The sequence below is a fragment of the Ctenocephalides felis genome, unplaced genomic scaffold, assembly GCF_003426905.1.
Source record: "Ctenocephalides felis isolate EL2017-DRISC unplaced genomic scaffold, ASM342690v1 CF-g0.4_SCAFFOLD_00845, whole genome shotgun sequence".
In the NCBI taxonomy this organism is placed as follows: domain Eukaryota; kingdom Metazoa; phylum Arthropoda; class Insecta; order Siphonaptera; family Pulicidae; genus Ctenocephalides; species Ctenocephalides felis.
Window position 1 is genome coordinate 55275573 of NW_020536999.1, and position 12687 is coordinate 55288259.

The 12687-nt window shown below is 30.1% G+C and overlaps 1 protein-coding gene and 2 long non-coding RNA genes across 3 annotated transcripts in view; all 3 read left to right on the plus strand.

The window, feature by feature from the left end:
• Window positions 1–12687, plus strand: part of LOC113385949 (glutamic acid-rich protein-like) — a 56625-nt gene that overhangs the window by 23751 nt on the left and 20187 nt on the right. Inside the window, exon 3 of the mRNA XM_026623770.1 lies at window positions 9324–9620. Coding sequence (XP_026479555.1) covers window positions 9324–9620 — 297 coding nt within the window. The remainder of the gene's footprint in view (window positions 1–9323; window positions 9621–12687) is intronic.
• Window positions 1803–2773, plus strand: LOC113376169. The gene is made up of 4 exons (XR_003367024.1): window positions 1803–2117; window positions 2182–2423; window positions 2504–2616; window positions 2691–2773. It is a non-coding gene; the product is annotated as an uncharacterized LOC113376169 (long non-coding RNA).
• Window positions 2777–3427, plus strand: LOC113376175. Its single transcript, XR_003367025.1, has 3 exons — window positions 2777–2845; window positions 2922–3066; window positions 3148–3427. It is a non-coding gene; the product is annotated as an uncharacterized LOC113376175 (long non-coding RNA).

Below are 12687 nucleotides of genomic sequence, written 5' to 3' on the forward strand. Positions count from 1 at the left end.
AAGTCATTTTGCAATTGCATTATAAACTATTACAGTGATTGATAAAGTAGAACATGGATGACAAATTACTTTTTTTTATTTATGATTTATTGGCTTTATAAACTAGTACATTAGCCATATACTAAATTACATGATATCTACACAATCTCTTAAAGTCTAGTCTTACGTATATATCATTGTTTTATGTATATCACATTTATAGTTTTATATTATTAGATTTGATGTAAGTATAAAGAGCACAAATTACTTAAACATCATCTTTATCTCTAGTCGAACTCTTCTTTCTGAAATATATTTATTGTGCCATAGCCAAACTTCATAAATCTGACTCTCGCCTTAAGTATGAATACAGTTGTTTATTCATTTAAAAAAAAACTTGCAAAACCTGGTCAATTTTATCTTATTTCATATCAAGATATATTAGTAATTGTTTTTTTTTTTAATTCAATTTTATTCTGCAATCTGTATATATTATTACATTTAGCACAGAATGCTGACAAGTTTATGGTAAACTGAAGTTGATTAAGAATTAGCAGAAACCCCCAGTGATGTATCTACTAGAGCTAATTAAAATATGATAAAAAAAAAACTAAAAACAAAAGGGAAAACACAATAAAATATAACAAAATGAAAGTATTATAGTTAATTATTCTATATTAGGTCTAATTGTATTTTTCTTTTAAGCCTGTTTGGCTGGTTTTTCAGGTATACTTGACTTACTAATTTATTTCGGATAGACGTCTATTCTGTTTTTGGAAAAGTAATTGGAAATAATTATCATTATATATCCAAGTGAAGAAAACCTGGTGATTGTATAATTCATTCTGATTTGAAAAATATTTTCTTACATAGTGTCCTAAATATCCACTTAACAGATAAGCTGAATTGTTTAACAAATGACTGTAATTTTAAGCTTGTTATCGGTTTCACATCCATCAGGTATCTTGTTATAAATCTTGCTACAAAGTCTGGTTCTCAGTGATATCTAAGCTTGATTTCATCACAGCATTTTTATTTACTTTCAGTATATGATTTGTTTTATCACCATGTTTTTTGTATCAAATATAAATGTTTGTGATACTCAGAATATTATATTTCATTAATAGCAGCTTACAAGCCTTACAAGATGAAGCACCTTTTATCGCTATCACAGCTTTGTTCTGAAGATCCATAAATTTGCAAACGTAAGGATAGTGTTCTCAACCTAATATTCTAATCTAAATGAGAATCTAGAATGAACATAACAAAATAGCTCTCTTTGGCCCTTTCCTGATTTCTTATGGATCTAATTTTCCATAGGAAGCCTTGCGCATAATAAATCTTTGTGTTTGGCCAGCAGACTATCCATTGTTATTCCCAACTATTGCCTTGAAGTTCTATGTATCTTCTACTTTCACTGGATGTGAAATTGATGGAGATAGATTTTTTTTTCAACATAATTTTATTGATGAGGAACCACTCTTCTGCCTGTTTATAGACATTCTGTCTTTTTTTCATTCATTATAGGTATATGTATATATTAAGGTAGAAGTAGAATTTTGTATTATGAGGGATGTGCATAATTATGTAAATATGGGCACACTACTCACCCAGTAAACACGCGATGTGATCTTCTATAATATCGACATCGTTATTATAATGCGGTTATCGAATCTACGCCACAAGAGGATTTTAAACTTGCGTGCGCTTGTGTGTGTTACAATACACGCAAAGCTCGCATTGAGTTGTCTCACGAGACATAAACACGCGCTGTCGGGGGTAATGACATCGTTGAATTTCATGAGATACATGTCGTGCGCTGGTGTGTGTTAGCACACATGCAAAGCATAATCAATGACGTCACACGGCGTGAAGCAAACGCGTCGTGCGCTGCGTTGTGTGCGTTGTGTGCTGGTGTGTGTGACCATACAAAGAAAGCTTTACATCAGCGCGCCGTGGCCACTGGTGGAACCGACTGTTTCTTTGACGAAAGCTAACCTAAAACCGCGTACAAAATGGCGCAAAATGTCACGAATTTATCATGCATCAAGTTATATTTTCTTTAGTATAATAATTACATTCGTTTAGTTAAGCAACTTGTTTATGATAATTGTAGAAAAGTGTAGAAAAATGACACCGTAAGTATATCATATATTATTTATATAGATATGTAATTACTTCACGATTTTGAATTCCATTTAGTGCATTATATCCTGGGATGAAGAAACGTTATTTTATGTCGATTTCTTTAGATGACAAAGGAGGTAACCAAATAGCATATCTTACAAAATCTGAGGACAATAATAAGGATCGTTTATCAAGGTTAAAATAATTATTTTACTAAATTAAGACATTAACATATCCATGTGTTCGACATAACCTCACTTCTTAAATCTCTTAAATTAGTCGGTTGAGAAGCGGATCGAGAATGATTGTTTGAATATGTAAGTCACTACAAATATAATAGCTATACAAATATATATATAAACAGCAAACACATATGCCATGTTCATATTTATTTCAGAAGTCGTACAAAACTGGAATGAAACGATGAACAATATACAGATCTTTAGACAGGCTCAAATAATATATGTTTAGGAGCAAATTGAAGATAATGGAGATTTATCTTCTTAATATGTAAGTTGATTCATATATAGTTGCTGTATATATATTATTTGGTAACAAATACATTATATTTATAATTGTTTTAGAAAACCTCTAAAATTGGGAACAGTATGTCGTATATGCATGAACTTGATTGATGTATTGATGTATAATGAACTGAAGATAGAATGAATTCAATCAGGTTAAAAAAATGTATGTGCAAAAGCGACTCGAAGACGATTTAGATTTGTCTCCTGAATATGTAAGTTGCTACACATATGGAGTGGTATATATATTATTAGATTCAATAAAACACATTATGTTTCAAATTGTTTTAGAAAACTTCCAAGAAGTACATCATATATGAATATCCTGTATCCTCGCATTTGATGTATTGAACTGGCGATAGAATGAAATCAGTCAGTGTTAAAAATGTATCTATAAAAGCGACTTTAAGATGATGGAGATTTGTACACTGAACATGTAGGTAGCTACACATATGGTAGCTGTATATATATATTATATTATATACAGTAAATCACATTATGTTTGAATTTGTTTTAGAAAACTTCCAAAATTTGGGGCAGTATGTCATATGTGCATAATCTGTATCCTGGCATTTGATGCAATGAACTGGCGATAGAATGAAATAATGAAAAATAGGCAGGCTGTTTGATGTATAAGGAAGTGGCGATAGAATACTTATGCAACACTTCACACTTCACGCCCCAAAAATAGAATTACGTTCATTAGATATACAACAATTTTCATTAAATATACTGTTATTAATATGTTAAGATTGAATAATTTGTAAATAGTTTTCTAGTATAGTTCATGTTAAAATTTTATAATTTCTAAACTACAATTCTAATTTGTAATATTTAAATATTGTAAAATTTCTTATTATTCACGTAAATAAATGCTTATTCGTACAGAAAAGAATATTAATTGCATTACGTCATCACTTTCAGGTGCTATTACGTCATAACTGAGTCGCCATTTTGTATGACGTCATGACCGAATCGTTTTCATTCGCCAATGACGTCATGACTGGGGTTAACGCCTTACGTCAGACGGTCTTATCATAATAAACAAACATATGTGGGTCAACGTCGATTTTCATGTATCACGAACGCCACGTGCGCCAGAGACCGAACCTCGATAGTTGTTCGATAGTTACATAAATTTGCGGCCGTATCCATTAAATATCGAGGAAAATGAATATGGGAACCGCATGTCACACGACCTAAATAAAATATTGCCACGATGTTGTGGCCATATCGCATGTTTACTGGGCAGTATTTTTGCACTAGTTTTATTTCATAAAGTACTAGGTTACAAATGTTAACCGTGACCGTGTTTTGTCTTCTTCATCAGTTAATATATAACATATATGTTTAACATATATATATATATTATAAATGTACTATAAGTTACCTTATTGAAAAATTTATTTTGGTTCATGCTATCAATTAAATTACACTACATTCTAAATATCTAAATGATTATTTTACTGGTTTGATTTCAGTTAAGTACCATATCATATCGAAAATATGTTATAGGAATCTAATCAGAAAGTTAATCAAATATGTCAATATTTTATTTGATGGAATTTTTCTAAGTAAAACAACCCCGAATGGTATAGGAAGTTATTTTGTAATAATGAAGTTCTCAATACTTATATAGCTCCGATTAAAACATAATCATTTAATTTAGAAGTAGACATACTTAATAAAACATAAAATTGGTTACACTTAAGTGATTAGGTAAAATTGAGATTTTATTTTCTAATTAGGCAATGTGTAATTTTTTTGAGTGAAATAAATGCCATAAATATTTCACATGCATGGTATTAGGATAACAATTAATGGTATTTTCAGTGAAATTTCTTTCTTGTTGTATGTGAGAAATATACCAACTGGATCAGTAATACTTATGAAAACTCAGTGTAAAAAAACTATAATAGGCTAGCTTTGGTACAATTATTTCTATGCGGATTTGCCATTAAATGTAATTTTATAAAATATATAAATATAATATAATTTTTAATATATATGTGATTCATCCATATATAAATTTGTTATCTTGAATAATATCAAATAGTAGTTCTTTTATGAGAATCAATAGTGTGGTTTTGCTAACCATAACAACGTTATTTATTTATCACTGTAATCAAACGGGAAATTGATCATTTCCATTACCTGGCTGTTAGCAACTTGTGTATACAGCAGTGTTGTAGCTCTTTTATAGAATGCAGAATTATTATATATTGATGTATATTATTCAAATTAGATTCTTTATTACAAATAAATTATTTTATTTACCCATGTGACATAAAATTCTGCCAACATATCTATGGTTAATATGATCTTTTGTAGATCTTCAATTTTATTTATTGATGTTTTTGATAATATCCTTACTTTTTTAGTAACTTTTCAGTTTTGCGCCACATCAATAAATAAAAACACAATTTTGGCATTCATTACTTAAAAGCTTCACACATCAAGTAAAACTTTCGAATTTTGTTAGTGAGTTTAAAGGGTGTATTTTTTGTATAATTTACAACTTCTTACTCATGTATAGGAAATTTTGCTTGAATTTATGATTAAAAACGACAACCAAAACTTCCAAACCATTGTTATAGCTTCTGCAAGGGCTGCAATATTATAATTTATCATCAGGGTATATCATTCAAATCAGATTCTCAACAAATATAATTAGAAATAAGCCGTTTCTTCAAAAGTTTTCAGTTTTTTATATACGTACATATATATAAATTTTATATATGTACATTAACTTCCCGTAGGGTAAGTTATTGTAATGGGCGAAAATCGGAATTGAAATTTTTTACATTTCTCGACGTTTTGAAGGTTTCTGAACATTTTGGCATACCTCAGAAAAAATGGATGTGTGTGTGTGTGTGTATATATATATGTATGGATACAAATTACCAGACACGTTTTCGGGCGCACGCATTCGATTCCTATTGATAGGGAAAAGAGCTGATTAGTTTTTGGCAAAGGCAGGACAAGCCGTTACGGAGATACGGAGCAAATAGTGCAGAAAATAGAAATCGAGTTTTTGAGTGAACGGAGCATCCGATTTGAATGATCTAAAAAACATTCAATTAGTAATGATTAGGAGAAGTGATTATTAGTTTTTGGCAATGGCAGGCCCAGCCATTTCGAAGATACAGAGCTAAATGTGCAAAAAATGGCAGTTTTTGAGAGAACTATGCGTCCAATTTAAATGATTCAAAGAACTTTCAGCTTGTTTTAACAAAATAATTGATTTTGGAAAAAAAAAATATATATATATATATATATATATTTTTTTTTGTTTTTTTTTTGTATATCGAAAATAATTCAGATTTTATTTTTAATTCTGACTATAGTTCTAATATACTTTGAACAAATAATTCCAACTTTGCTTCAATTTCAACAATGTTACAATATTAATAATAATCTATTTGAAAGCATTCAGTATTTCTCGAACATTTCGTTACGGAACGGGAAGTTTCAGCAATTTGCCTTAAGGCACGATGCCATACACCCCACTAGTTTTTGGTCATAGTTTTATCCTTTGTTAAAATTAATAAAAATCTACCTTGAGGCTCGGCCCCGTATAAAAATTTGTTTGGAGGTTCTTTGTTCTCTTATTGATTTCTTATTTTCGCTAATTTACAATTAAAAATAGCAACATAAAGTGGTACTGGAACTTTTTATTTTGATTTAGTTAATAAAACTAGAATGTTCCATGGTGTAGGAGTCGTGAGTTCGAACCCCGTTCTGGACAACCCCACATCGAGCAGTAGCGATGTCAATTTTCACATGAAAATACAGATCAAAATATGTTTCAAATTGAAAATAGCCATTTTGTGCACTCCGGTGAGAAATGGCATTGTGTAAATTTCTCACACTATTCTTCTCTGAATCGAGTTGGAGTTTAATTCAGCTCACGGACTTGCCCTGGGAGATTTCCTATGTATCATTTATAATAAATTTAAGTTATTTTCTTAAATAATATTTCACTGAATTCATTCCCGAATGCAACACTGCTCGCATCGATTTTTGGGTGCCGCTCCACATATAAAACACCTCCAGAATCGTCGGTATGATAACTTTAGTAATTTTTCGTAATTTGAATATATGGCAATCGCATGCATAAAACTTTTAAATTTTTAGATTTTGTGTGGAATAATTAATATAAATTCATTATACTACATACTAATTAGTAATTAGTAATTCTTATAAATATATTGGTGCATTACGCTAAAATTCGCTCAAATTCTTGGATATTTATTGAAAGCGTTTAAGACAAAGTGAAGGTAATATAATTCTATAATATCTAAAATCATTTCAAATAACTCTAAGAGAATTTAATGTAAAACACATTAATGGTCTTTACAATTTTGTTTCTGAATGTTTGCGCCTCATTTTTGGCAATCATTTTTTCTTGATTGTTAATTGTTATCATTTATCATTTTTCTATTTGATACATATACATAATTCTAATCTATCTTTGGAGATAAGTTGATTGCTTGTAAATGCGCCAATTCTGAAAAACTCTATAAAATTATGTTTTCTTTAAATATTCTTCTGCCAGAAAATCGGATTTGCTAATTTTATGGTTTTCTTGACGTTCCAAGTCATTCTGAATCGCTTGACATCATAATTGAAAAAAAAAACGTAAATATAACTCGATCATCATCTTTGTGCGGCGATTGACCGAGCATTTTATTCAAAACTAGCCGACCCGACAGACTTCATCCTGTCAAAAAAGTTTGTAATGGGTACCTTTTTTCTATTCTTTACAAAAAATTATCCTGAACAGAACCGTCACCCTCGTAATAATTCGGTGTGAATTAAAAATAATTAAATAAAACACTATAAGCATTTAAAAGTAAGTAATTTTAATCATGTAACTCATAATTCAAAAATCAGTTCAATTTTTATTGTAGTGCTTTGTGATAAACGATGTTTTTTGTTTGATTACCTGGCGCGTAGACAAAAAAATCTGATGGTTTTCCAATACGGGAACAGACAACATACAATTTTCCATGTGAGAAACATGGGTTTTCCAAATTAATACCACAAACACTTAATGATACCATAAACGTACTGGAACTGTAGATCCAACCTTTAATTGAAGATTGTGAGGTGACAATCCTAGCAAATCCAGCGATTTTTAAAACTCCTGTGGATCCTCTTGGTTAGTTGTCGAATCAACTGATTCGCCTATAATTTGTTCTTGAATTTTGAAATTTAATTCATTTACATCAATGTTTTTGGCTGCCAATATAGCTCGTTAATTAATAGAAAGATATTTCTATGTTTATATAAATATATTAAAAATATGATTATCAAAAACTACACAAAATGTGATGATATAGATCATTGTTTTTTCTACAAATTTCGTTGCCTACTCGATTAAAAAAGAAAAGGGCGGTTTTTAGGGTTTTCCCAGCAAAAATTCGATTTTTTCTCGCCGTAAGAACCATCCTTGGACTCGAACGAACATTTAAAAAAAAGAATTGGCCAAATTGGTCCAGGCGTTGTTGAGTTATGTTATTACCAACACATTTTGCGATCCATTTTTATATATAAGATTAGCAGATATATATGGAAGTCAACATTTTCGATAAAAAACTGGAATCGATTTGAAAGTGAAGTGTTTGAAAGATGTCAGTTGGTAATGGTGTCGATTTTTATGAAATTTTGCATAGTGATAAAGGTGGTGTACTCGTGTACTCTAAGCGAGTATTCTCAAATACATATGACTACCAGAATAGGGCCGTACATTAATCACGTGATCGATTTCTAAGGATTTTTGGACCCTTCTATCCCCTTGGGTAATACATGGTGATATTTAAAATGACCCCTTCTTCACCAAACATTACGTGTGTTAGGGGCATTTCAGTACCTAGAAAAAGTGGTAATTTTTTTTTCAATTTAGGTAAAAAATAAATTCACATAATTTTTTACTGGATTCGCCTCCCCTACGATGATATTTCGGAATTTCTTGTCAATTTCCCTTTCAAGCCTCAGGTGATTATTGAATGCCCCCAAAGTAGTTTACATAGTCTTTTGGACACATTCTTTATATATTTCTGTTTTGGTTTTGTACTGATTTCTATTGACGATCATATTTTATATAAAATACATTTTTATAGACTCTATAAGTAGAATGAGATAGTTAAATAAATTATTTTTTTTATTGACATATTATTTTCACATCTGTCAGGCGGGGTGCCTGGTATAAGAGAGATTGTGAGAGAAATGAAATTTCATATATACATATCATTTATATCTATTTGATTCTACATTTATAAGCCTTATATTTAAATATCTATTCAATCTCTTTCATCTTCAATTTTTTATAATATTTTTTTATTTTATTTTTTTAAGTTATTGATGACAATAATAATGGTCATCTTGAATTACATTTCTTATAAGTTTGTTTGGGACATATGAATTGCAAAATTCATTGATTAGTTTGTTTGCAAAAAGCAATACCTTTATTTTTAAAATAAACAGTTGAAAATTTTTCTGTCAAAGTTTTACTAAGTTATTTTCATAATATCAGCAAGTTCATGCAACTTTCCTTAAGGCAAAATGCTACTTACACCTAGTTTGAAGCAAGTCCCACCTCTGCTTCAGAGTATTTATTCAAGTTGTCAAATTTGTATCTGTCAATTCAATTTTAATGAAATCACTGACATTTTTTCACGTTCATTGCAGACGGAGACAAAAACAAATGATTTGAACACTCAGCGCGCTTTTAACGTGGGTTGCAATGATAATTCGGTAAATTCTAAAGTTGTCTCGAATGGTTTTACACCTGAATTCGCAAGGTCTCTGAAGGAGGACATAAATGAACCGGCCAAATTGCTTAGAACGGAACAGAAGAACGACGTTTCAAAATCACCCATCAACATCGCCATTGACAACTGTAACGCAACCGGAGAGGAAGATTTGACGGATGCACCAAGGGATATGTCGACCATAAGCAGATATACGACGACATCTAATCCTCCGGTAAGATATTCGATTATTGTAGATTTTAGAATCACTATTAATGATGTATAGTCAAAATTTCAAACGCTAATATAATTCTCTATAAGTTCGTGTGGATAAATCATTACTCTATCAATATTTGATATGTTTTATATTTATTTTATAAGAAAGCTTATTAAAGTATATATACACCTAAGTCTGTTTTTACACGGTAGATTGGTTCCAGAAGAAGCCGTGTAAAAAAACCGTGTAAAAAAAGACATTGATCTTATACAAAAATGGGTGATTTGTTCCTAATCTCTAAAACCTATTAAAATTAGTGAAAAACAAGAATTTTTAGGAACAAGAATTCATGTTTATTTTATTAAATCAAATATATAATGCTTATTTTCACAAGCATATTAATTAATGATAAAAAAGATATCCACTCTAATCTTAAAAGTAATATAAATTAAATGTATGGCAAGTTCAGGAACTAAAAAAGTATGTTGTGAACGAAAAGAATAGGTTATTACTTAAATCTGACCAGTAAATTGTATTGTATTAACTAACTTATAATTTTACATTTTTAAAGTATTTCCAATATTTCCAGTTTTATGATAGCTCGCCGAGGGTACATGAGCTATCATAAACTTTTATTAAGGGTTGTCTTGCAGATGTACAAAATATTCGCAACATTTACCATTACTTGGGATTATACATCGTTCGAATGAATTTACTTATGACTAATATTTATAATTATAAAGAACACAATTCTCAACACCTCCATCGTAAAAATTAAGCCGTCCTCGGCTTATTACATAACATTAGCGAATTTCAGGTTGTAATTAACTTGTACATTAATAACTAAAATCTTTATCTTAATAACTATGAGTTGATGCATAATGGATATAACAACTAAAGACCGCGATTTTTATTTATATTTTAGTAAATCAAAACACTTAGCTAAACCTTAACATTAATATTATAAATTGGACTATTTTTTTAAATTCTAGATTTACATTTACATTACATATTTTAGATTTAATTTATTTGTGAAAAGAAATATTATTTTTATTATTATTATTTAACCAATAAAATTTAATTGATAATTTGATTTATGTGATAATTAACATTATTCTATAAGATTTATCAAATTAATTAAATGCAATTCAATAATATTTTTTTTTGAAAATTTGATAAAGATTATGTTACTTTATTCGTTTGGTATAAACTTTTTCAATTTGTTGTTGTGCACTTGTACATGTTTATTATGGATCAAATGGTACTATTTATACTGTCGGTTTTTTATATTTTAAAGGGACCTTTCCATAGGGGCAAAAGTTTTTTGCATCGCCGCGGATACGGAGTTTCATCTCTACTCTCAAAAGCACATATCATAGTTACTTTTAGTTTTTTCTTTATTACTCAGTAAATTCTGTCGAGCGAAACTATTCGCGTGCGATAACCGCGATTTTAACTCATTAACGTAAGTGTCATAGTTATATTGAAATATAGGTTTTGCTATAGACAGTGGTAATTCTATTTTCCTACCAAAAACTAACTCGAAAGATGTGTAATTTGTCGCGTTATGTATAGCTGTATTATGGATAAAAACTGCGAATTTTATGCATTTGTCCCAATCTGTTTGGGTTTTGTTAATATAAGATCTCAAGTTTTGAACATAATCCCTATGGATCCTTTCACATGAGCCATTCGACTCAGGTCTGTACGGAGAAGTTGTTATTTTTTTAATTTTTAGTAATTTGCAATCGTCCTTGAATAAATTGCTAGTAAACGTGGGGCCTTGATCAGATAGAATTTCCTTAGGAAAGCCAAATTTTAAAATAATTTCTGAAACGAATGCATTTGCGACTGGCGAACTTTCTTGATTACAAATGGGGATGGCGCCTGCATATTTCGTTAAGTCGCATATAAATGTCAACAAATATTTATTTCCGGAGTCAGAAACAGGGTAAAGGCCGCAAATATCAATACAAATGGTATGGGCGCATTGCCATACAGAATCGGCCCCACCCTGGTATTAAATAATTTATACGCCTTTTATAGGTCTATTTGATAAAAACCGTTATAACCAATTTTCAACTTTGTACCTCATCTTATGGCCGAGATATCATTGAAAATAGCAAAGTGGCCCCTTCTTTCAAACTCACTTTTTGGCGTAACCATAAAGATATCAAAAACATTTTTACGTGATTCTACTCACATTGACTCAGACCACATTACGTAGAACATCGATTCCAAAAAATCGTTTACTATTAGCTGAAAAAGACAAAATAATTTTTCAATTGATTATTTCGGGTAGTGCATTTATTTGGACCACTTTCTAATTGTTCTACGTAATGTGGTTTTTGATAATCAGGACATTTGCTTACATATGATTTAATTTGTTTTCGCATTTTTGGCCATTTGTATATGCTACGTATTCTGCTGAACGTTTTTTATGGCCCAGATGACCTCCCGTATATTGTGATCTATGAAATTGGTTTAAAACTTACTTATCTCATCCGGTGTTAGGTTTTCAATAATTTTGTCATAATAAATTTTTAATTTTATGTCGGTGTCTCTGAAAATGTATCGTAAATCTAAAATTTTCTATTGGTATGTGGCAAAAACTTTGAAATTGTGCGGGCGCTGGAATAGCAATGGATTTAATATTTTCTTGAGTTAAATGAGCTTTTAGATTTAAGAGGCAATGGAAAAAATCTTCAAGTGTTGGCTGAGAATTCATGTTATTTACAATTGAGTAAAAATTTGTTTTTGAGAGTAGTTTAAGTTGAAAAATCGTTTGTTCCGTAATTAGCCAAATTGTTATTAATGTTACTATGTTGGAAAAAATCGAAATATTTAGTTAATTTATCATCGGGAGTTTGGTTTTTATCACGAATATCAATGCGGATTCTTCATGTTTTAGGGATGTGAGAAAAACTTCATTCGATTCCTCGATATTGTTATTAATTATAACCGAGGTTTTAATAGTATTTAAAAAATTTTCAAAATTAATTTCGGAATTAAAATTGCATCTGCATAGAAGAGAAAACTGTGGTTTAGGATCGATAGGAATAGGTGAAGTATTTTCATTAGATGC